A 27,494-nucleotide genomic window follows, 5' to 3' on the forward strand; every position below is an offset into this window, starting at 1 on the left:
ACTGTGTTTTTTATAGCTCTTGTCATATTCAGCTTCATAGGGAAAACATTTTGTTTAAGGAGTGGTGCCGCGATTTTACAGGTTTTCTAATATTCGCATACGTTTACAGCGTTACTTATTCTTTCTTGTCTTGATTTAATTATCTATACAACCATACAACTATACTTGTGAGTTCAGAAAAAGAATAAATGAAAGAAAGAGATGCATGCATATAGTGTACCTAATAACATATGACATTTCGTTTTGATTAATCAGAACGTGATTACGGATTGTCATAAACCACCTTATTGTCATAACCGTTTGATTTATTTTGTGTTAAATCTTAGACAAAGACAGCGGAAAAGGATAAAGTTTCATTCTTTGTATTTTTTCGTTTCTCGTCACCTTCTTACAATGGTTTTGGAGATCTTCATAAATATAGGTGTCAAACATTGTCCCAAATTTAATAAGAAGTTTGAAAGAAACCACAGCTTGGTGGATAGTTGCAATATTTACATCAGGATTGAACTCTGTGTTGTAATACAATAAAGACAGCGTGTCCTTCTCTATATGGAATATTAATAAATTCTGTAATCTAGATATCGTTATCCTTAAGGGAAAGGAAAATATAAGAATTAACCATGAAAACTGAGTTTCAGTTTTGGACGTAATATGTTGTGCTTTATTCCACTGCATAGACGTAATTAACAAACAACTTAAATTTATTTCTCTTCTTCCTACAGTCGCAGGACTTGCATTTTTATATTTCTTCACTTTTAACATTCGTTGCATGACTACTACTAATCTGCTACCAATTCATTTGTCTGGTCATGTTAATTTTATTTTACTGTCTTTGTGTCCCAGTGTAAAGCACCGTGAATGCAGCTAGAGAACTGAAAATACTTCTCATCGAAATGGTTTCCTTTTTGTGACTTTAAGTCATTTTGAGCATTTCCTTGTCAAGATTTGGAGACAACGTACCGTGCGGTTGTATTGATTTTTGTACGATGTGAGTGATGATTAGGAATGAACAAACCGGCTAGCTCTGCGCTTTATATTAGCGTGGAAAACTACAGAAAGACTGTACAAGCTTCTTCTTGTATCGCACACCCTTCTGATTGGTTGATGATTTGCGATACAAATACAAGACACAAATATAACAAATACAAGCCGACGCTTTACGGGGATTTTAGCAGCTTTTCTCTACGTAGCCAACTTTTCATGGAGAATATCTGCCTGGCCGTGTTTTGGAAATATAGTTTCCAGATGAAATTATGACGAAGCGCAACGTTTTTCAATGGATAATAATGATTCTTATTCTGTGTTTCGCTGATAAAGGTAAGAGGTATTTTCTGCATATCGATTTCGCTCCAGGCAAATGTTCATATAATGAAGATATTGATATTGATAATGATATTGTCGCAAATTAATATGAATAAGCGAATTGGTAATCAACATATTTATTTAGCTCGTTCATGAATCACTCAATCCATAATTGTTTATTCTTAGTATTTGCTTAAATAATTACACGATTCATCCCAACAAGCAAAAGCAAGTAAGAATAATATAAATGATGCGCCAAAAGATACACGAACATTAATGATATCATTCAAAACGAAGACGTGCTTAAAATAACGTAATGGGTACTTGATGAGGATATTAATTAGAAGATATAAATATTTGAAATTGGGCCATTTATGAGTTCATTGTATCACCGTCTTCAGAGAATTTTAATTAATCGTCGGTCTACATCTGAACTTATCAATTGGAAGAGCTTATGGCTAATTCATTTTTTATTATCAAATGTTAAATTCAATAAGTTTTCGCCTTTATGAATTATTGACCCGTTATTTGAGAGTCAACATTATTTCCAATATTCTCACTAAAATCTTTGTAACAGAAATCGGGTTTGTTTCAGTTTGCATGTTTAAGCTAGAAAAGAAAGAGTTTAATTGAAAGTGCGATTTAATACTTTTTTCCATGTATTGTACAAAAACTAAGAGCAAGTGTATTGACAGATAGTAATTGCTTGATACTGACAAAATGACGTGTTAAGTGAAAACTTTGTTCTGCAATTTAAGTTATCTTTTAAAATATGCATTAGTTTGATCTGAATCATGAATCGTTCAAAAGATCTGCTCATTGGAAATAATATTGCATATTATTTTTGATTAAAACGAATTATTGGAAGGTCAAACTGTTTATAAATATTTTTAGATACACGTTTGTTGACTGGTCATAGTTTCATGATGGTCACATTTGCTAATATATTTTCTCATAAAGAGGAATATTGATATTGCTTCTGGCATTTACTGTTGAAAATAAATTGTGCTGACCAAATAGCGTTTTCTTTCATAGAAATTCCTTTCAGATTCATTCATTTTCTAAAAAGTGTTATCGATAACTGGTTAGAAGACACATTCGTCGAGGTCTACACTTCATAGACGTGTGATGATGAAGATGGTTTTAAAAGTTAAAGATTAGAACATAATTATTATAATGCAAAATATTTACATTTTCAGTAATATCATCTAACGAGTACACACACAAACACACACACACACACACACACACACACACATAATCTCGAGGACCATCTGTTATTTGCAGGGTAACCTCAAAGACACCACAGATTCAGGCACATGCCATTGCAAAGACAAGCGTTGTCTAATCTGCAAACACATGCCCAAGACCAAATCTTTCAGAAGTTCGACAACAGAAGTTAAGTACACGATCAGTCAGAGGTTAGGATGTCGCGCCAATAATATAACATATCTTCGGACATGCAATATTTGTGCCATTCAATATGTCGACTAAACCATTAACTTCAGAAAGTGAATAAATAATCACAAAAGCCACATTCGCAACAGAACCGACGTGAAAGTCGCCAACCACTACAAATCCAAAGGACATCCAGTCGAGTTCCTCAGGATGTTGCTGATTGAATCTTACCTAGGGTAGACAGACATAAGACGCATACGTTACGAACGATACTGGCTACTACCATTTAAAATTCTTTGAGCATTTGGCATAATTTAAAATAACCTTCCTGTACCAGTCTTATAAAAAAAATCCAGCCAGTCATTACTTTTGCGCCCGAAGCAAAGTTTGCACTAATATCAACCCAAGTAACTACATTTTCTAAAAATTGTTATTATTATTATTATTATTATTATACAATTATCTTGAAATCTTTCCTTAAGAACCTCCTTGAATAACTCTAGTGCGATATAAATCTTTACCATCCTGTAGATGACGTTGATTTCTGGCCGCGCTAGTTTTCCATCCTTTGTTCTCAAATTAGATTTAGGTAAAAACATACTGGTTTGGTATGTGATAGACACTATAACCTGCTTGTCAATTTTGCATTGCTTTGTACGTTATATCTTTTCTTGTAAATTGTCCCTAGTGAATCAAACATGTAGTAGTCCACAATGTTTTGTAGATTTTGTGTAAAGTGTTTGTCTTGTATATGTTCAATAAGAGACCTGAAATTATGATACCTCGTCGTATAAAGAACGAACATAAAATATCCATGCTACGTTAAGCACAAGGAATACTCTCAAATAATGTATTCCTTCCAGTCAACGTGCACAGAAAACAAACAGCAGCTCATACCTTTGCAGCCCGAGCAAGGTGTCATCTTATGTTCAGCCCAGTCACGTGACAGTACTCGCGTTCAGCTTCGCTGAAATCCAAATATGCTTTTCCAGCAAGCCCCTTGTTAAGAAAATCGAGGCTTGGATTGGTACTTAGACTGTTGCGCAGCTTCCAGGTGTTCAAATGCCTTATCGTGGCTGATACGTTCTTCGTCAAGTGGAAAAGAGTGGTGCGTTTAGAACGCACCAATTATCACTGCTACCTAAGTAGCTGAACAGCTGACAATGTTAGCAGGAATAATGACATGTTTAGTTAGTATGTATTGTATCCAAAGAGATCTGCGCTGTAATGGTAACTGCCTCTCACATGTCCTCTAAGCCATATGGTCTCATCTTAATAAGGCGTTTGAAAAGAAAAGAAGTCAAGTACGGCACATGGTACAGTAATGTCTGAGGTCGTGGGCGTACGGTGGTATAGACATAACTCTTCGGGCGGTATCGCACACTTGAAAATCTACATAAAATGGATCAGATGTATTTAAAATAAATTGCTGCTAGTTCTTGTTAAGTTTCTCCGTCGATGGGATCGCTGATCTTTGCCGGCGTTGGACTGTGAGATGAGGAATAATGCTGGTGGCCAAAGCAAAGCCATTCCACGTAACATAAGAGCTATATCCACTCTAACGCCTTTTCAATCGACGCTGGTGCAGGGCTGGAGTAGGTCTCCCATCTAGCCCGATATTGTTTCATCATCTCAGGAAGTCTTTTACAGGCGGCAATTCTACCTGTGATTTTCACCTTGGTGACCTACATAACATGTGCAGATAATTATGATGGTTCTGTCTGCTAATGGTTCCGTCTTCGGTAACGCTGACGGTTTTGACATCGGTACCGCTGATGGTTACGTTGATTCACATATTTTTTTTTTTTTTTTTTTTTTTTTTTTTTTTTTTTTTGTAATCTACTGTTATTCAACATGTCTATAGGCTATCTTACAAGCTGAACTTGGCTCTAATCCTGAAACATTGGTGTTTGCAGATGGTCGAGAAAGAGACATGGATGCGTGGTTCATCTCTTAATGCCTTAATAAGGATATTGTTGTTTTCTTTGGATCACAACTGCAGTGTACATGTTCAAGCTTCGGTAGAGAGTAACACAGCCAGACGTTCATGATGAGTATGTATTGCAAATATAAATTGGCTGTACATAGGACCTTGCGAAACTAGCCTAACTCCAGTCAGGTTTACACGGTTATACAATCGGACTTTAAACGATTTCAACTCAAGACGAAATGACATGAATTTACAACTAGACATCAACCACCAATCAAAACTGAAGCAGATTGCCATTCCACTTATTACTAGGGGATGTGATGAGGCGACCAGTAGATATCACACAAACTATCTATCCAGTTAAAAATGTAAATGATATAAGGCACGAGGCCTTGGATGGCCTCAATCTAAAAATTAAAATACAGTCAGATATTTAGGTATTATTTTATAAATTAAGAAATGTCATACCAGTTACAATATATAAGGTGTTTTAAAAATTAGAAAATAATAGACCAGCCAGAATGTAAAATCATTTAGCTCGGCGAAAAGGTTAAAGCGACGGGGCGAACGCACAAATAACGATTTGATTTTTTTCCACATCGTAAATTAAATTGGTCGGGTCAGAAAAATCTCTTAATGTCTTGATGTTATTACCAATTACTTCCCCTGTTACTATTACACATATTGTTGACTCTGGATAGCTTTCCTAAAAACATTCTCTAAACTAAGAGCTAAACAACGTAATTAAAATTTTTCAAAAAATTATCTGTTAAAAATACGATTTTTATCTCTTAAAATCTTTGAAAAAGGTTGTATTCTTTGTAAGATTTTTGACAAAAGATATGCATTTGAATAAACTACAAACAATTGAAAAATTCGGAAGGACAAGACAAGTGTATAAAGAAATTATCATATATAATAACCGAGTGCACTTGTTTCTTCCCTTTAGATTGGACTTGGTAGTGTAAAATATTCTGAATGGTCATAGACAAGAGAGTACGACATGAAATAATGCCAAATGTTTGAATTAATATTACTTCAGATTTCATATCATGTTACCTGCAGTGCATCATATATCCCTGGAGACGAGTTCACGTGCCTAGCAATCTGAAGTGAATCAGCGATATCCAAGATTCTTTGAAATAAGACACCCATGGCATCACCTTCCCATTTCGTAGTAAGACAATAAACGAATCATCTATTTAGAAGGCTTTCAGATGTATCTATAACTTTAAAGATAGTTGCCCTGATGAAATTACATACCAGAAAGAATAGATTAGCTTGTGCTTAAATAAATGTCAATAGCTAAACGTCAAGTCACTCTTGTAGAATACTTGATTATATATGTCGAAATACGTCAAATGAAATAGAATCAAAATGACGACGTTGATCCTTAAATTAAAAACAAATAAGAAAACATGTACATTCGTTCGTTAGCTAAATATTAAAGTCGCTGAATAATAGAATTCACATATAATAATAACTAAAACAAACTTAGAGATTCATTTCGTAAATTTATAAATGTGCAAATATTGTACGGCTGTAACAACCCAGATTTTATCTGGGTTTTTTTTATACGTTTATTTAAGAAGGTCATCAGTAGCACTTGTTCTCTGATTACTTAATTAGACATAGCTATCAAATTTATAAAAGTATTTAAGTAGAGTATAGAATATTTTACTACAGAACAAAGTTTCGAAATATATTACATGGATTTGAACTGTGCAATGTCAATGATCTTTATCCGAACATTCTCCTATAGAATTTAAACAAGAAAAAGAAACCTTTAAAGTGCAAGATGAAAGTAAGACAAGGATCAATATATAACATTGCATATATTTAGTTATCAACCACTCTAAGGATTTTGATAGACTTATATATACATTTGTATAAATGAGTTCAAAGCAAACATTACATAGAGTCATCTCTTTTATGGACTCTTGTTAAATTAGAGGATATTAATAAGACAAAATGTTGAGTATGCCAGAGGCAATGTGTACTTGAGGTACAAGAACCTTGAATTCGTGATATACACGTTTCTCTGCAACATAATTAAATCTCACTGATATTATATTCCTTTTGTACTGTTTGAGACATACTCTTTTTCTCATTTATTTTGCCAGGTAGAAAACGGTTTTCTTCAATCACAAAATTCCATCATTTTTGTCCTTAATGTAAACTACAACTGAAAACGCGCATTCGCTTTGAAAACATCTATAACAGAATTGTACTTCTATACAATCACCCGTGCAGATCTTTCAAAGTGTCTTAGTTTGTTTGGATTATTTTATTTCTTCTATACATCGTGAGGAGTTCTACAATCATCACATATGAACCCAGGTTCCTTGCTAAACATCTGCCAAGAACTCTACCGGCTTATTTCATTTCTTCCTAGGATCTATCTCAACAATCTTTTCATCACCAAGAAAAAAAAAAACCAATTGTATTCCGTATGTCTCTATTGTATTCCGCTTCTCAAACCAAATCAGATTCAACTAGATTACTAATTTCTGTGATTTTTTTGTGGTCATAATATAAATACATAGTTGCTTCTGTAAATTGGTGTCTGACCTCGACACTCGAAATTATTTCATAGACTTTCCATAGTCGCTGAGATTTTTATATTGCCGACACTTTCTTCGATTATTTTCTCAACTATTTTGCATAATATTAGAGATCATTTAAACTTATTTTGGAACACTCCTGTCTAAGGACCATTAACATTATATTAGCTCTTATTTCGACGATCAAGCTTCCAATCCACCCTCCTAACAGTATTGTCGTAAATTTATGTTTTGTGTGTGTGTGATTTGGACTTTTAACGTAGCTTTAACAATATTTCAGTCATATCGCTACGATGTTGGCAGTGTGGCAGTTATAGTGGTCTAGCACTGGGGCATCACGCCGCAGACATGTAACATGATGCCCCACTCAGTCACATTATCCTGACACCAGGCCGACCAGTCCTAACACTACCCTCTTAATTATGAGCGCCATTTTTGTCTTTTATATGACTCGGCCGGGGATCGAACCCAAGACCTTCCGCATCCGAAGCGGACGCTCTAACCACTAGGCCACCGGAGCGGTTCATTTCTGTTTCGTAATTTACCGATTGTGCAATTGTTTCTATCATAAACATATTATCCCGAAGACATATTTTCAAATTCGCATTTCTTCCTTGCAACTTCTATCAATTCAGGTGCTCATGGTGTGTCATGTTAAATCTGAAATTCGTTGGAATAGCATAAAGATTAAGTCAGTGAGCTGTTATACCTTCAACACGTCTGGTTTGTGCATTGCCTGAAGATGATCGCAATTTCCTCCTTATTTAATCACATGTACCGTAACCAGGTCAAGTAGGCGCAGCTTTGATGATGTCATGTACATATTCCAATTGTAAGTTCAACAAAATGGTAGCCACTACGGTATATGTTACTCATAACATCTAAATTATTTAGCACTGCACTGTTGGCATCTCTTGTTTTCTTTGACAACAATCAACATAAAGAAACGTCCTGTTATCATCAGGACAGTACAACTTATATTCGTTTCTGCAATATATGTATTTTTCCGTTGTTGTTGTTGGGTTTTAACACCATTTTTCAGCACACGATAGGCTATACATCGCGGCCAGTATTAATGGTGTAGGAAGAACCCGGGAAAACCTCGGAAAGAACCATCGACCCACGAGAAGCTACTGGCAAGCTTTCTCACATACCCACATTGGCTGAATCTGAGACTCGAACCCACGCAGACAGAGGTGAGATGGCAGTGATCCGTAACGGACAGTGCTTTAGACCACTCGGCCAATCGGGGGCCCGCATTTTTCCGTGTGTGTGTGTGTGTGTATGTGTGTGTGTGTGTGTGCTTGGAGTGTGTGATAATAATGAACCGTTGCTCCATTGTAGTATTTTTTCTGCTTGCTAGTAATTATGTATTTGCCCTAGTGGTTTGTTACCTTGTACATAATCATGTACGGATCATACTCACACAGACCCATAAAATAAAAAACAAGGTTTTGCAATCGTGGTTTTCAAAACCTTGTAGGCTATTTGTGAATGAGAAGATGCAGAGTGATACTTAGACGCATCAGGATAAACAAATTCACCCATAAAAATCACCCTCCAAGTAATTCAAGTACTGATTCTCTATTCTTTCAAAATCCTTCATTCGTGTATTTCTGTTGTCTTAAATGTGTTTTGATCTAACTCTTCTATGCCGTTTTTTCTTATTGTTAGGGTACATTCCGATCAGTTAATTTGAACACTTATAAATCTTGAACAATTCCTCCAGTCATAACTTATGCTGATGTCTTTTAATATCTTACAAGCATAATTAAGACAATTCTCGCAGCATAGACTATTTATCTATCATTAAATATTTTGCTTACGTGCACGCGATTTTGTGTATGAGTCAAACACTCTGGTGGGCATGATTCTCTTACACTTTGCAGAACATGTTAATATTCTGGTCTGTATGCTTTTTGTGTTACGATTCTCTGGTCTAGAGGAAAATAATAGGAAGAAAGCGAATCGAACAATTTGTGCAAATTCCAAGAAATAATTTATTTTCCTGCAATACAAGGTAATAATCTGATTGAAATTAAATCCAAAATAATCAGAAACGTTCTCAATAGTCCAGATGTATCAATAGTCTTTAATGAGCGAAATAACCCATAGTCCTCATATAGTGAAATGATATAATCCAGAAAGTTGTTGAATGAAGTCACACAAATCCCACAGTAGGTTTTCAGTCCAAAATGTCAATGAGCACTTTGTAATTCCAATTAATACTTTATATAAATGATTTATCAAAATGTATAACTGAATACATAAGTACATGATTCAAAACTGATATGAAAATAGGAATTTAGACTTTGTGGACAAAACCTCTTTTGTACACAACCTCACTTGACCTATGTGGCAATAGCATTTTCTGAAAATTAATGGAAAACTACACCAAACTGCACATGATTTCGCTTCTGGTACATTCTAATGTCATATCCAAGGCTAGGTATTGAACTCGAACATAAGTATACATCTTTTTTGAAATTATATTATTCAGCTTGGAAATGTGAAGCCCAAACAGACGAAAATATGTTCTTAGACTGTATTTATAGAATAATGATCTATTATATTTAGCTGAGATTTTGACTGGATCACATTACCCCAAATAACAAACAGACAGCTTGAAGTCCTCTCATAAGTAATTCTTATATGTATTAAGAAATGAATGTCATCTACAATAATGGAAATGTCGACCAAGAAAATCTTACTACTTAGGACGACAATATACTTTCATCCTCATTCACATTCACTTGCTTTCGTCTATAACATAAGGAACTGTATTCATTCGATCAGCGTTCGTAATGATGTGAAGACAACTATCAGTATAAAGCGTGAACATTGACAGCAATCATCGCCAGAAAACAGAAGTATAGAATGAAGGTGTTTCAGGATCAATATATACTTATCAATGAATGTTGGAACGTGTAAGTATCATATTCTTGCTTTCAATAACTTAACATGTTTCAGTGTGTGTAATAAATACCTTTCAGTCTTAGCTCTGAAAGAATCAAGTGCTATTTTATCATCAATGTGAAAATAAATGCGCGGAATGCAAAGCATATTTCCAGTATAATATGGTTATTACATGCGATTTCTACATTCGAGTATTCTTACTGATTGATAAACAAACGTTGCTTCTAAATTTCAAAGAAAGTATATCTTGACCTGTCGGTCGGTGAGTATGTTTGACTCTGAAATTCATCTTTTTTTATCGTCAATCTGGGCGACGGTTCGAATGCATTATTAGTCATTTCCATCGGATACAAAATAAAAATCAAATACACAGTTCATTTCCTATCTACTGCTTCCAAGACTTCAAAGATGAACTACACATTTTAATTACAGTTAGAGAGTGACTGTCTTTGAATTTGTTTCGCTGTAAATATGTGACGTCTTGAAAAGGATTGTGAATAATTTTGATCATATCTAACCATGGTTTTGAATGTGGAAAAATTATGATGTGGTGAACTTTTTTGAAGACAAATAACAGTTCTCATTGATCGATCATAGGCAATTATTGACCGCAGAGCTACTATCGTGATTTTATCATTCAACCTTTGCAATTTCCTGCTGACTTGTCTAGTAAGAATTCTATGGCACAAACAATCTAGTATAAGTATGTATGAGGAACACTAACATACCAAGAAGCTGAGACAATTTAGGTCAGCCAATAAAGAATTATTAGATGGCAACGTGCTGTTACTACTACTACTACTACTACTACTACTACTACTAATAATAATAATAATAATAATAATAATAAGAAGAAGAAGAAGAAGAAGAAGAAAAAGAATGACTATTGTCATCGTTATAATTTATTATTAAACAACTGCAAGATCGCCGCAATTTAATCCAGAAATACTATCAATAAATCACGGGGCCCCGAGTGGCCAAGTGGTCTAAAGCGCTCTCCGTTACGGATCACTGCCATCTCACCTCTGTCTGCGTGAGTTCGAGTCTTGGATTCGGCTAATGTGGGCATGTGAAAAAGCTTGCCAGTAGCTTCTCGTGGGTCGGTGGTTCTTTCCTGGGTTTTCCCGGGTTCTTCCTCCACCATTAATACTGACCGCCATGTATAGCCTATTGTGTGCTGAAAAATGGCGTTAAACCCTACAACAACAACATCAATAAATCACAAAACAATATATGTACTACATTTTGAGTTTTATGCTTTTGCAAGCTTAGAAAGATAATAAATGTATTTTGACAAAAATGAATATGCATTGCAAAATTTAGGATTTGATTTAGTACTATGCATATCTTTTTAGTTTAGCGTCAAAACAAGTAATCATCAACACTGTAACTCTAGACTCTACTTGTATGTATTAACTTAGAATCTGCGTCATATTACCGCGAGTTAGATTAAAGAAAAGATTCATAATATGAAGCAACATGCATGGAAAAATGGAAACTTTAGTGTTTGTCTCTGTGTGATTTTATCAGACGACTCTATTCTGATGATAATATTTAGAATAAAATCGGCAAATGAAAAAGATTGTCAATATTTGTCGGAGGGAGAATATTTATAGTTAATCATATATAGAGAACCGTAAATTGGTAATGGTTTTTGAAACGAAGAGAATTTTGCACGGCACATCTATCAGTTATTCTTGTCCGGAGGGAGAAAGGTGGAAAACGGCGGTAGAAGGCGTTTCTACGTTTCAGGCGGGCTCCAAGCTGTCCACAGTTGATAAGTTTGTTTTCATAAATTACTTTTAAATTGTATACGGTTCTATTTCTGTTTTTATTTAATGTTTATTACCAATAACGATACATGCATGTCTGAAGATATATATTTTATAACATGAATGTGAACTTTTGTAAGGCACTTTTTTGCAAACAATACATGGTTGTAACCTTTCAATTAATCACAAAACTCGAAACACTCTAGCTATGAAGTATACAGTAACACGATGAACACAATATATGGTTTAAGTTATTACTTCAAGAAGTATTGCGACATCTATAATAAAATGTGAAACCTTTATTTTTAATATTTCTGGTATATATGTATGACCTTTAAAAATAAGTAACGAGTACTGAATGGTTACATCAATTCTAATTGGCACTTATAATTTGGAAATCAATGAACATGAAAAAAATGTAACAAATCCACTATGAAAAAACAATTAACAGTTGTAAAACCTACTATTGATCTGACACGACAGAAATGATGATATTTACTTTGTCACCTTGTCTCTTATACTATACGAATCTGTGCATTTTCCCAGCTGATTCTTCGTGTCCTAAGTATATGATATACTATTGTTTGGAATGTTTTATAAAAACAGTAAATAAGAGAGAGAGAGAGAGAGAGAGAGTGAGAGAGAGAGAGAGAATATTTATTACTAATCAAATAGAAAGGATATAAAATGGACAATGATTTAATATTGAATGTATGACATGAGCTGAATTATGTCGTCATTGGAAGCCTTGGCAATAAAAAAGCTGGACATTATTTAACGAGTTTCACAAATCTAATAGTTAAATATTACCCATCTGAGATTCTGTGTATCATATATTGTGTTAAAAACTTTAATGGAAATAGTTAAGAGAGAAACAAAAAAAGGATAATTTTGTTCGTTCTGACTCAGAGAATGAACATTTCATTTCTTGCGCGTAAAAAGTGCCCCATACTCTAGTTAAATTATAATTGCGCAGTTCTATAACAAGAAACATTTAAAAATGAATTATTCTTTTACAAATTAGACTTGAAAGAGCAACCTTTCTTGCAACGAAAGCATTTTACACAAAATCATCCATCGTCAACACTGGATCACACATAAAATATCTGGTAAAGTCACATCGTTAAGTCAGACGAGCCATAGACTGTTCATCAATTTGACTATTTGCAATGTTTTCACATAAAGTGTGTCAATTCTACTACAAAGCGTTCCACTGGTTGAATATTCACGTGCAACTATTTTACCGTGAAAAAGTTTGCCTTGTTTGAAGAACGTTCTAAAGTTTGAGAGATCAGCAAATATTCACTTCTTTAAACAGATGTGAGTTATTTGGTCTCATAAGATAACATTTAAATAATGTTTGTCATAGGACGGGGTCCATGTCATACTTTGTCGCTCACTGTCCATTGACGGATACCATTATTTGCGAAACGCACATGTGGGGTAAATTGGCAATATTCCGACATACATGACCTTTTTTAACCATTGGACAATCGATTCGAAATTTATATGCATGTATATAATGCCAGACTGACCTTGACATTGACTACCCAACGGAAATGACACCTGCAATAGAATAGATGAACGAATATGTAACCAGGTATGTAGAAGAAGAATGCTCTACATATAAACACTAACTAAAGGTGTTGACTCTTTGTATTGTGGCTAGATCACTGGGCACATAGTTGCAGAACATTAAATATTAGCAAATCTGTCTGTAAATTAGCTTGCACAGAGTTATATTTTACGCACACCACGTACGTTCAGTAAAATTTTATGTATCTTGTGTCTGTTTTTAAATTTTGAGGACGTACGAGCGACTTACTACTTTGCAAATTTAAGAGGAGTGCTAGCGCCACTGTACGAAAAGTTCATTTTAACATATCTCCTAAACAATGACATACTTTCAAGCAACCGTTTGATGCACATGATACACACAGCATTTACAGTTCACTTGAGAATCATTTTCAAATAATGCAGTTTCATCATGACTGTTTCGGGAATAGAATAGTTTGTCCAAGATCTCATTTTATATTATTATTGAAACTGTCAAAACACTGACAAAAAGACAATAAAGATGCACAAAAGTGTCGATAAACGTGATAAGTGTTTACACCTTTCTCGTAAGCAGCGACGGATAAATCCACTTTGAATTTAATGACTCTGAATGACGTACTCGACCACATCGGTGTATACAAACAGTAACTTTAGTTCATCTTTCAATTTGAGAAAGTAACGATGTCAGTTATAGAATCAATAGTTGTTGTAGACGTCTTCAGAGCAGTGTGTCAACCCAAACTAGAAACAAACCGGGACCAAAGCAACGGACATTATTTTATCAGCCGAAAAAAGTTGTTTTAAGACGATTAGCAACTGGATGGTACTGATCAGTGCACTTTTGTGAACTTTAGCCACGGCTTTGCTGACGGATCGTTAAAAATAGCTGCAATCGTTTCAACCAGACGTTCAGCATTAAAACTATACCCAACATTAATTCTCATGATATACGTAGTCAATTGAGGATTGACTGGTGATGGCCGTTTTATTTGTAAATTCCAACCGTTTCTGGACTGGTTCGTTCAATACACCTACGATAAAAGTACTATGACCTTCGCTGATATTCAGAGAGTATGTACAATGAATGATTTCTACCAAAGCAGCTTTCTAATGAGCTTTGTGATCCATTTATATGGCTTGATGGAATTAGCATGAGAAATAACAGAAAGATTTGTTAAATTTAAGTTAAGTAAAATTTATTTATTCAGAGTGAGATTTGTCCGGTTCCAAAGAGTCATTCGAAATCAAAGAAGAATGATTTTTCAAATGTTTCAAAAGAGGATTGCCGTTACTGTGACTAGAAGATTGGTGACTTATGGCTCATCCTATAAATGGTCCATCACTCGATCCCAGAAAAGGAGCATTCACCTATAACAAGTGTTCAATCAGCAGGGGTGAAAAAACTTAAAGTTGAAAAAAATATATTTTCTGCTTTGACTGATGGGTATTTTTTACTATTTGGTGAATAACATTCCGATATTTTTCTAAATGTAGATTATGTGCCTTGGGAAAAAATATCGTTCCTTTCAAAGCATTTAAACAACATTCACACACGATAACTGTTCTAAATGCTTTTCTGAATAACTGGTTATCGCATCCGAGGACTGCATTTATTCAGCACAAACAAAACATTCGAATGTTGAGTTAGATGAGGTGGTGTCCCTTTCGTTTCCCACTTTCTGAAGGTTTTCTTTTGGAATGCCCGTGGAGGTGTGCATTTTCTTGGTGACATCTAATTTTTCAGGAGCGAAAGCACAGAAGTGAATCGTATCTCACTTTGTTTTTATACTGGAGTTCGTCTCCGCTAACAGTCGGCACGTTGTATCAGCCTCACTGTTAGCAGCATTCGACCTATGATACATTTTGAACGGACTGAAACGTGACAGTTCTCTTTGGATAAATCCAGTAAACATTGTGCCACACCGCTCTCTCGTGTACTTTTGATTTAAGCGAAGTCACTTTTCTAGCTGCAAGCAGCATCAGTTGCTAAAGAATTCCACGGAGGAGTAGGTAATTTAGCAATGGGTTTCCATGTGCTAATCAAGTTGTGAAATTGTAGTGTTAAATCAGGTTTGGCAGGAATCATAGTGAATGGAAAATAAGAACTGTTAGGAGGAGATACAGTCATCAATCGGTGTAATTTTCTGGAGTAACTAAGCGTCATTGCAGCAGTACCAATCTTTCTGGAAAGAGATTTTTTTCTTAGTACTTTTCTTCTTTTTGCCTTTCTATAACTGGTTTTCAATTTGCGGCATCATCACTCTTCTTTTGGTTCTGCTGCTGTCCTTTGGTGAATTTGCTTTTGTTTTTGTTTAGCTTTTGCATTAGGATGCCATTTTAAAATGGATCGAATGCTGACACCTCCTAACGAGTTACATCGACCGAGTTTCAAGCCGATTTGGGGTGAGTATTGATTCTTGCATGTATTTGATGCCATGGAATGCAGGGTTCAGTTTGAATGTAATTGAAAGGAGGTCATGTTGAAGGCCGTTTGAAAGAAAACGATGTGTAGCACGTGCGAAAGTGTTTTTTCTCTTGTCTTTATAGAGACACCAAATGACAGGAACTATTTGCGAAATAAAATGTTACGAAATCTCAAAATAATCGGGAGGTGCTGGTTTGAAGTCGTGGAGAAAATACACACGAGGTTTTACGTGGCATCTTGACACGCATCATTTAACTATGGTGTTACTGATTGTTAGGCTGACACTTGCACCTGACATTTGTAGAAAATGGAGCATTTTCTAGAAACAGGGGAAGATGAAGAGCCCATTTCCATCTAGAAATTTAAGAAGGCAAGACAGTTAGAAGATAGTGAACATGAACAAACTGACTCAGTAAAGAAATTAAAAAGTAGACGGACAATTTACGAAAAACTAAAGTGTTTTCTTGCGATGCGTTATGCCTTTGTCATTGTGATTTTGATTCAAAAGACAATGTACCATAAAAATGCAGTTTTTTCTCTTTGTCTTTATTTTATTTTAGCTAAAGATGTCTGATACATTTCTTGCAGATACTTTAACTCCGCCAAATTATATTGTAGCAAACACAGCGTTTTATTTTCACTCCCTTCCTTCAGTCCAATACCGTTCACAGTTTGCTTCTTCTTTTCGTTTTGGTTTCTGTTTTCCTCTTCTTCTTATTGTTGAATAAATACTTCTTCTGCTTGTTTCTGTTCTTAAAACAAATTCTCCATTCCCCTCCCCCGTCTCTTTCTAAAAGCATCAATCAATTGTAATGATGGAGAACGAGGTGATGGTTGTACTACTGTCACTGTTAAACATTCCTGCGGAGACGGCATAAAATCAGTCAAACGAGAAATTGAAGTCATCATCATCTGGAAGAAGTATAATGATTACAGTTATATTAGTAGTCCTAGACTTGGTACTAAAACTCAAAGTATACGAGATATACCTGACTGGCAATGAATCGTCTTCATTTTTCAACTATAAGTATGTTACTTAAACTTTGCTGTAATTGTAAACATTAGGAAAGCTAGAGTGCCTATATATTGCATGCGTCGTCAAGCATCCGGTCTCCTCTGACTGGAAAAGATACCTAACCCTCTCACTGAAATTTTTAAGGCGCGTTTGGATTGGTGGCATGTTGAAATCCGTTTTGATCAGGTCTTATATTATCTATGTGGCAAACAAACCAAGGGAACTTCACGCTGGATTAAACGAAAGGGAGGGACGCAATGGAAATGCTAATCTGTTACGGGCTGAGACTAATCAATTAAGTCGGCGCACCCATGGAGAGTGTTGTGGGTCACCGCTGAAACGCTCTGAGAAAGAGGATCCCCACGTGATGATGGAATGTATTGCAGTGCATATATATATATATATATATATATATATATATATATATATATATATATATATATATATATATATATATCACAAAGTAGGCATATTTTTCTTATACAATGTGCAGTTTCATATTTTTGATATGACCACACGTTAAAATATCACTTTATGTTAAGTCATGAATAACATATAACATGAAAAATGGCTAAAACACACGACAAAAACAAGAACAACATCAAGTAAAACTATGGGTATTGCTTGATGGGGTGGGGGGTTGAGGGAGGCGGTATATACGTAGCAAGGAATCCACCTTATATACAAGCGTGGTTTAAATAATAACTTACAGAAGTAAATAAACTCACCTCTGTTCACAGAAAAATGTGAACATAAACCGGTCAAAATAAAATGTGTTTGAGTATTCTGTAGTCTGCTGTTCCAAATCAAACACTGCAAATATCCGGTCACAAATACATTACAGTACAAATGTGAATTTCTACATCCAGTAAACCTTCTTTGACATGAATATCGCAATATCAATGAAATGTTTAGCTGTGACACTATAACGTTATGTAAACATGGATCGTTAACTGTACGGATAGTGCATCAAGCAATGCGACATCGGACACATTGGACATTCTGTGTTGAAAAAGGTTTTGTCTGTGTAAAATGTTCTGCTTATTTGCAAGGACGCTTGTTCGTTGACGAATTGTTTGTAAGAAAAATGCAATCTACAGTTATAGGTCAATACAAGTTCAGGTCTGGTTGGGACTTTTTTTTACGCACAACAAATGAAAGGTGCAACGACTGTCAGAATGAACGAAATTATTCGTTCTAATTTCCATCTAAATAATTTCCACAGAAATAAACACTATTAGAAAAAAGAATCACAGATGGGCAGTGATTTAATATTAAATATTAAATTTATGAAACTCGTTGAATAATTTCAAGTTTTTGTGAGCCTTGGCGAACAACGCGTTTTATACATTCAGTATTAAATCATAACGCATTTGAGATCCTCTATTTATTTTCAATATGTCGGTAAAACTAGTACCATCGACGATCATTTCAAAAATGCTGTTTAACCTAGACTACCTAGTATATTTGAAGGCATCGAATGCCAACATCAGTATTACAGACACGACTATCTGGATTAGAATGATGTGTTTGGAAAGGCAGGGGTGTCTGAAGAGAGTATTGGTTTATAGATTAGCATAGCGACAAAGTTTAAGAAGGAGAAGAACAGTGAAATGGTGCATTATATGTTAACTCTTTTCTTTGTTTAACAACTCCAACGGTCTTTTATAGTGCCACCCAGATCGCTAGAAAAGAGATATACTGATATAATGTGCCAAACATTGTTGTATTTTACGTTTGTTGTATTAATATATTTGGTTGTGTATGTCTGTTTTGTTGACAACTAAAACTTACAATCACTTTCTACGCCTTTATCCCTTCTTTGTGGTACTGTGTAGAACAGTCTGTATATAATGACTTTCTGTCCATGTGTGTGATAGAACGTTTGCCTAACAGTATGTCTATCAACACTTTCTACCATTTTCTTTGGAGTAGAGTGTTTGGATAATACTAATAAAACCCAATACCGGATTGTGTGCATGGTGTGTTTGGATAGAAATAAACTAGTAAGTTACAATTCCCTTACTCCTCTATAAACGTTTGGCTCTATAAATTGAGCAAAACATGAACAATCTCCAAGTTGATACAGAATTTCTCAAACCCAATATACGTCTACTAATAATATTAATCAATTTTAAACACACGGCTGTGTGAATCAAGTTCCTTGCAAATATGATTAAATAATGGCAGATCAATCAAAATTATATGATGTACAAGATATTAAATGAGAGAAAGAGAGAGATACATTGTATGTGTACTCCCCTTTGCTTCAAACTGTTCATTTTCCAAACTTTATTTACACTTTCGCCGCGAATAGTTTCTCCCGGATTATTTCCTAATGTGTCCGTATAAACATAAAGAGGCTCACTTAATTGATCTATACCAACACATAAAGAGGTTAATTACCTATCAAACAGCACTACTGTCCTTTCAAAATTATGCCATGAAAGGGATTCTAATTAATTTTAGTAGTGACTATATAGTCAGTACTTACTTGTCTACTAATTATAACTTAAAAAAATGAATCGTATGCACGTGTACGTATTTTCTTAACAAGTGTACATGCACAATTTTTTTTACTTTATAGTTGTAGACCGTCACGAACACATTTTAGAAAAATGTGCACATATACAAATGATTGTTTTGTTGCATGGAAGATTTCTTTGAAACTATCGGCCATCGTACACATGGATCAATTGTACATTAAATCTCCATCGCAATTACGATAACACTTACACTGAAATACATGATTCAAGATTTAAACCTGTCCTCTGATCAAAAAGGAGGAAAGAAGAATTTGGTAAATGTCTTAATTTATCATTGCATACATGAAAGGCATATTGCATTTTGAAACAACAGTAACCGTAGAGAAACTTTGAACTAATCATATTGTTATGATTGTGTTACATCGCCATCCAATTATTGTTACTATTGTGTTGCATCGCCATCCAATTATTGTTACGATTGTGTTGCATCGCCATCCAATTATTGTTACGATTGTGTTGCATCGCCATCCAATTATTGTTACGATTGTGTTGTATCGCCATCCAGTTATGTTTAGGACTCTTGCTGTGATTATATTACAAACGTAATTAAAACATATTTCTTGTCCGAACACTAACCTATTTATGCTGAACACCAAGCAAGGCAGCTGTTAGTACCATTTTACTAAGTCTTTGGTATGACTCGGCCGGGGATCGAACCCACGATCTTCCGCATCCATCACGAAACGAAGAACGTACCAAGCAATTGAGCTTACATTGTTCATCACACACGAAGTTAACCTTTTTATAAATGGGAATATGATACACACACGATCCATGATGAAAATAGAATAATTACTGGAGCAGAAAATGTACAAAATCACATGTGAACACAAGAACTAATGGTATTTTACCTCATGTAAGACAGTTAGGACCCCCAAATTTCTCATTTCTATATATAGGTAGATACATATGATCTCATATTGTGATTCATCAAATAGACTTATATGAGTGAACTGGTGACAAAATATAATGCAATTCGTATTGTGTAAACAACGTGAAAACCATTTGACTTCAAAAACATTTTGCGGTGCTGTCCCATACCATTTTATAATGGAATACTATTTTCAGTCACTGACACTAAATATTTTATATTTGAATAACGTTTTGAAATACTATCATAAACTAATTTACTGTGGAATAACAATTTGACGTGTTGTCACATACTACTTCATTGTGGAAGAACATTTAGAGGAACTGTCACATAATATTTTATTGTGGAATAATATCTTGAGATAATGTCATACAATTGCAATTTAACAGCTCCGGTGACTTAGTGGTTGGAGCATCCACCTCGGATGCGGGAGGTTGCGGGTTCAAACCCCGGCTAAGTCATGCCAGAGACTTATAAATATGGTACTAACATGTGCCTCTCTTAGCGCTCAGCAATAAGAGGTTAGCATGGTGTCATAATAATGTGACTGGGTGGGACATCATGGTACATGTCTGCGGCATAATGCCCCAGTGCTATACATCATCACAAACAGCCACACGGCAGATATCGTATCGATATGACTGAAACATTGTTAAAGCTGCGTTAAAAATGTAAATCACACACACAGTTTCTTTTTAAATAGATCTAGTATACAGATGTTACAAGAAGGATATAGTTTTTCTGTTCTCGCCTATATGAATAAGTTGGAAAACCCTTTTCAAACTTCTTAAGCACACATGACGTACTATTACGCCCACATATTTACTAGGACGAAATTTTCTAATCGTTACTTTATGTATAATAAGTAAAAGAATTTGTGAATATTCCAATGGTATCAAGCAGCAAATATTTTTCAGTGATATTGTCATGTCCGGAAAATAAATACGAACTTTGTTTTTTTGCTCTCGCAAATTAGCAAGCGACCAAAGGGTTGGAATATTCACTTAAATCGGTCTATATTCTACGAATAGTTTTTTACTTTTTTGTACAAATCATCATCGATAATAAGCCAAATTACATGTTTTACTTAAATTCCATAATAACTATCAACAAAGAAACTCTTGGTAGAGAAAAGCTGCATCATCAAAGGTAAACAAATAACTGTATGCCAGTTACAGTGAACATACATTGAAAACTGATGGGTCAGTGCAGAGATAAAATTATATACAAAAATAAAACTAAACGACAAAAGTGTCTCACTACTTCAAGTTTTGCATGAAAAATATAGATCCTTTATTTGAACTTGCAACTCGACCATAAACTTACATGTGAAGTTGCAGATTAAAAAATTAAAGGAAAATCTAATTGCTTCAAATCAAAAGAATTCGTCTGATTGAGTATACTGATGCATGGAAATCAGTGGTCTAAAAAGGATCTTTCCTATTCGCGTTTCCTTGTCCGTGGACTGCTCTGGTGACTTATGCATTCGATAATAACATTTTTTTCATATATGTTTGTGTGCTGTCTAACGCTGTTCGTGCTGAATGGCAGAGTTATAGCTAACTTGATCAAAGAGATATGTAACATATATATACAGCTAAAAATGTTACGAAAACAGAAAGCTATAATTGACATTGTCTAGAAGAGCTCTGTGATAATACGTCTTTTAGCAGCAATTTCGTGGTTACATTAAGCAGTACAGTTCATATGCAATGCTGCCCCTTGAGGAAACATTTACCACAAATTACGTTTTCTCAGTCTATTTCATTGAATAATAAATCGTAGAATAATCTTGACACGTATCTTACGATTTAAGGTATCAGTTAAGAGGTCTTAGATTGAGAAGAAAAAAACAACAACAGAGTTTACATGCACAATCCCAAGGGCCATATCACTGTTACGAAATCATTATCAGGGTAGAAAAAGAGCTGATGCAGAGTAATATTTATTTATATCTGTTTTCCTTCCAAGAAAAAGCTAGCTGAAAGAAATTGAACTTCTTCGTCAATTGGCAATATTCAGTACAGTGCGGCGTAAAATCGTATATATTGGAAAAGCACATACAATATTTTAGAGGAACTAGATGAAAAAGCTGAATTCAGGACGACCAGCCGCGGGAACTCAAAATGTTCACGAAGACAAAAACTGATAAGAGAACTCGATTAAGAAAAAAAATAAGGAATGAAATAAGTTGAGCATGAATTTCGATTTTATAATTGCAATGGTTATATCAAATATATGAGCTTCATTGACTTCTTTGAATTCTGTTATGTAGTATGAACAAACCATCTTATTTCAATAAATACAACCATGGTTCTTGAACTAATTTAATATATGTATCAATAATTCGATGACGATAATGATTATTTGCTGTTTTAATAATTTGTATGAACTCAATGTAATGCCCACAGTCTTTTAAGAGCATTCACCGCAGGGAGTGGGAGGGTCGAAAGAAGGATAAACACTATAATTATCAAATCAAATTGTGTCTGTAAAATTATAAGACCTAGATATGTATTTCATTATTTAGAATGTTGCTTCTTTGTAAGAAGACAATAACTTCAAATTTTATTTTCCCATTATCAGACATAATGCAGTTATATAATTAGGATTTACTGAATAAAATTGTAGACTCAGTAGTATACTTGTCATCCCATACGTTTTAAAATGAATAATAACTATGAAATGTATTTACTGATATATAATGTTCCCCAGCATTAGGTTGCAATACGCTTCCGAAATAGGGAAATAACAAGCGCTTGACTCCCATTGCATTCACCATGGCAGCAAACATGATGAAATCAAGTTTAGCACACGAGGTGTATTTAAAAAGTTTTGCATATTAGTGTCGTGTTATTGTTCTTGCGAAAACAAACTACCCATGCACCTCTACACACCTATGCACACTGCTTATCCAATTATTAAATGACATTTTGTATATACATTTTGGCACTATTATGACTCAATTGTCTTAAAATAAGTAATAGTAAAGAGTGAGAAGCAAAATACTTTGTGAAATTCAACAAATAATTTATTTTACTAGATTACAAAGTGTAATTGTTAAAAAGGAACTTAGGGAATTGCGGATAAAACTAGAATTTCTAGCACGAATCCTAAGCATTAAATGTTTGAATAAACATTAGTCGTAATCCAAAATAAATACTCCAACTCTGGAAGCGTTGATATGCCTGTGGTGACTTGTGTCGTATTAATATGCCAACAGTCTTTTATTGAATCACAATAATACAATCCAAAATATATCGTTATTTGAATTTCATTATGAATCCAATTCTCTATTTCCAAGAATTTCATTTTTGAACACATTGTATTTCCAGAGAAGAATAACTTGAATAACATAATTTGAATAAATGAAATACTGGATACAACAATAACACAACTGATTCTGCTCATATCGTACAGCAGGAATAAATAAGTTCTATATAGACGTTTGGTTACAGTTTGGTTACAGGTACCAGTTCAGTAAAGTTCCACAGCTTTGAGCAACGATTTTGTTGAATAACAATATATGATAACACTAAAAGAATAAGGCACAAGTACTGCGATAATATTTTGAATAAACCTTTCTTTTTTGTCCGACTACATGGGGCGATTTGTAGTATGTGTCCCTTTCTATGATCCTGACTTTATCATTGTCTCTTATGTAGGGTCAACAAGATAAATCAATCTTTCATCATATGCAACAATATCCTTCAACGGCTGTTTTCTGGTTTGAATCTGTTTCGGTAAGCCATCAATAAATGCTGGACCACTCCTGCATATACGTTTATTAGCGTTAAACGATTCTTTAAGATATTAAACCGGCTGACGAAATAACGCTAGTACTCATATTACCATCGTTCATTGCGTATCGAGTAACCTCATCAGTACCTCCATCAAAAGCAGTCACCAATTGCAGACAACGATCTTTCAGAACAAATGGTGTTTTTTTTTCTGTGGATTTGAGGTCATCTTTAAAACTATGAAACTTCGTCAAATGTATACGATATGACAATGAATCGAATCCGTTTAACTTTTTCCAAGTAGGCCTTGATATCAATCTGAGAGTATCCTAAAAACTCAGCGAATTTACAGTATGTTGTTTCCTCGCTGGCAGAACTGCCTTGCTTCCTAAACATTTGATGTCGCAGTAATTTACCTATGTTACGTAAAATATATCCAGCACGTGTTCAGTGAGCTACACGTGTGGCTGTATATCATTTTATAGAAGTTCACTATCGATCAGCGTTGAATTTAATGAGAGATTCAAATAACCGAAAAACTGGTAATAACATATTCAGAACTGTTCAATTACCCCTCGTACATTCGTATATCGAGTGTTTAAGACTATATCTGAAGAAATATTAACTTTAAAATTGCTAAAATCCATGGAAGCACAAAATGTTAGAAATTGTTCAGACATTAAACCTATGCATACAACAGAGACAGAAATTAAAGCTAATCGTCTGAGTATCCATTGGGTCTCCAAACATTTTTGTTTTCAAATAGATGACAATTTTTAAAAATGTTTCTTCCGAACTCGAAGAATCGCTACGCCGAGCGTGTGCATTGTAGATTTTCTTTTACTTTGCAAACTTTTATAAGTGTCGTAATATATTTTAAAGAAAGTGAATAAAATCTTTTTATATCAAGATTTTCTTCTATAAATAGCCGCCATCGACAAATATTTCGACTTGATTTCGTTATGGTACGAAAATACGATGCAGTTCGACGATTCCTACTATTTTTGATAAAAGTAATTGCTACTTGAGAAGGGTGATTCCAAAGCAGAAACAAACCGTCAATTAACATGAGTAATGATGGAATGTAAACAATAATAGACCTGAATTACCACAAATGTCATCCGCATTTAAGTTCATCTAAAGGATATTTCTGTTCAAATGTGGAACTTAGAATTAGTCTGTGGGAAACTATTTGGAAGAAATTATAAGCTGCCACAAAGATTTCAACAGCTACATCTATGTCGGGAATATGATGAGACTGAGATGAGACAATCGTTCAAAAGCGTTAGTCTATTTCTTTTTCTAGACAATCCAACTACAGAATTTGCAATATGTAGATGGTGGAAAACTCGAGCTATTGTGCGGACACAAATTTCCTTTCTTCTGTCATAGTAACTTTAACCCATGAGCATTCGACCCCAAAAGGTACAGAATATTGTCTTGCCATAAATGGATGCTATTGGCAACGGCTGGCAAAATACATAGTGGAACACTTGAGTTCTTAGGCGGATTCAATTTTACTTCTTTAAGGCGCTGTGACTTTGACGTTTGAGGCTTTTGATCCCAAGAAAGCCAACCACAGTGTTCATTAATTGTAGATAGTGCACAAATGGAGTTATTATGCCGGTAGAAACGCACTAGGTAAGTGACATGTGAACCATATACGGGCAGATGGGCAGCACCATTTGTCCGTTACTTTACTGTTAATCTCCCTCCCTCAAAGCATTTTTCCAACATCACATTTTATTATATTGCATAGGGCAAATCAGGCTACAGAGGTTGTAATTAACGCTATTTGAATTGATTGTGGCCGCTCTAAGAACGCAAAAGGAGAAAAATATATTTCCTTGTTTTGTGTTTGTTTTCTTTTGCAAAGAGAAAAGGTTTCCGCCAGTTCATAATAGCTGTGTATTATTAAAGGTCCACACTTTTAAAACAATGTATCCATCTCAAAATTTATCTAGGTCTGCCATAATCAATCTCCTTTTCCATCACATTTAGACCACTATCGTTTAGGTACGTTATATACCCTGCATATAGCTGCATGTATTTGGCACGTGGAACTGGAGATGATTTTATAGAAAATTAGTTTGTCGAATGAAGGATATTACATTTATTGAGAGGTTCAAATAAAACATAACAAAATATTTCTGACTAGTCATATACCGCTTTCATCGTAATAAATTTTCAAAGGTCATCGGTCCTTTTCAACCATACGATTTTCTTATGTGTACACATATATGTATGATGCATTCAAAGTTATCGGATTAACTGTAAATGTCAATACCTCATTGAAAATAGACACAGACATATATGGGACATACATGTTATGGTCGAAACGAAAATAAACGATAAGGAGGCAGAGGCGTTGATGAACCTGGGATTGTGCCACTAGTCAAATATATTACCTGACCGTAATGTTTTACTAATGACTATGGCAAAGTAGGTCTATGGAATTCACCTGTGGAGGAATGAGTTACGAAAGTTGGTTGCTTTTGTGAGCAGCAGGGTTGAGATTGGGGTTGAGATCGGTTTGATTTATTTTTGTCCTTTTCAAGTTCAGTGTTTTATTTAATTGTTCATTTACAGGACGGCATGATAAATACAATTATTTTCAATGTCCATAGATTAAGTTTCCTTTTGCTGAAACCATTCTGAAAACAAAATCTATTATTTTTTTTTCCCGTATTGTAATCTAAATATTTCCTAGCGTTGATCTCTACTTTTGTACCGCGTTGATTCATGGTTTGTCTTTACTCAATGTTTGGTTTTCTTTCATTTATCGAATACAGGATGAGAAAAAGTAAAATATTCCTGAATTTGCATTTTATCTATTGAGTTGTTTAATATGAAAATCAATTATCTGGTCACTCTCTATCTCCTCACCACCACCCTCTGTCTATCTCTCTCTCTCTCTCTCTCTCTCTCTCTCTCTCTCTTGTAGTGTACAAGATTTGACAATACAATGGATAACTAAAGTAAGATACTGAAGTTCACAATATCATCATATTTTTTTTCAAATTGTCTGCATTACATATTCTTTCAACTTTCAATTCACAGATTATCGAATTTTCAAAATCATATTTGATCCCAAACATGTGTATATTTTATGTTAGCCCTATATTATATTTATTTTTATATCCGTCTGATCGCTTCTTCATTTCAGGAGACTCGCTAAAGTGCTACGAGTGTGACAATGGTCAAAATCCTGCCTGTGGCATTGACTTCAAATCTTATCAGTATGAAGCTCGAGTATGTACAGGCAGCCACGTGAAGTGCGGGCTCCAGCGTCAGTTACCATTGATCCACAAGTCACAAGGTATTCTCTCTCTGTCTCCCTGTCTGTCTCTTTCTCTCTTTTAAAATGTTTATGAACAACAGGTTAAAATGTGAAGAAATAAGATCGAAAATATGCAATTAAGGGGTAAACATGGGCTATTTAATACATGAAAATTCAC

At 34.6% G+C, this 27,494-nt stretch overlaps 1 protein-coding gene across 1 annotated transcript in view; it reads left to right on the top strand.

Annotated features, from left to right (window-relative positions):
• Positions 1 to 1,035: 1,035 nt before the first annotated feature.
• Positions 1,036 to 27,494, top strand: part of LOC149787628 (uncharacterized) — a 40,499-nt gene continuing 14,040 nt past the window's right edge. The window contains exons 1-2 of the mRNA XM_089975620.1: positions 1,036 to 1,317; positions 27,203 to 27,355. Coding sequence (XP_089831746.1) covers positions 1,254 to 1,317; positions 27,203 to 27,355 — 217 coding nt within the window. The 5' untranslated portion in view covers positions 1,036 to 1,253. The remainder of the gene's footprint in view (positions 1,318 to 27,202; positions 27,356 to 27,494) is intronic.

Source organism: Sinohyriopsis cumingii, chromosome 11 (assembly GCF_028554795.1).
Source record: "Sinohyriopsis cumingii isolate HCF-2022 chromosome 11, ASM2855479v2, whole genome shotgun sequence".
NCBI classification, from domain to species: domain Eukaryota; kingdom Metazoa; phylum Mollusca; class Bivalvia; order Unionida; family Unionidae; genus Sinohyriopsis; species Sinohyriopsis cumingii.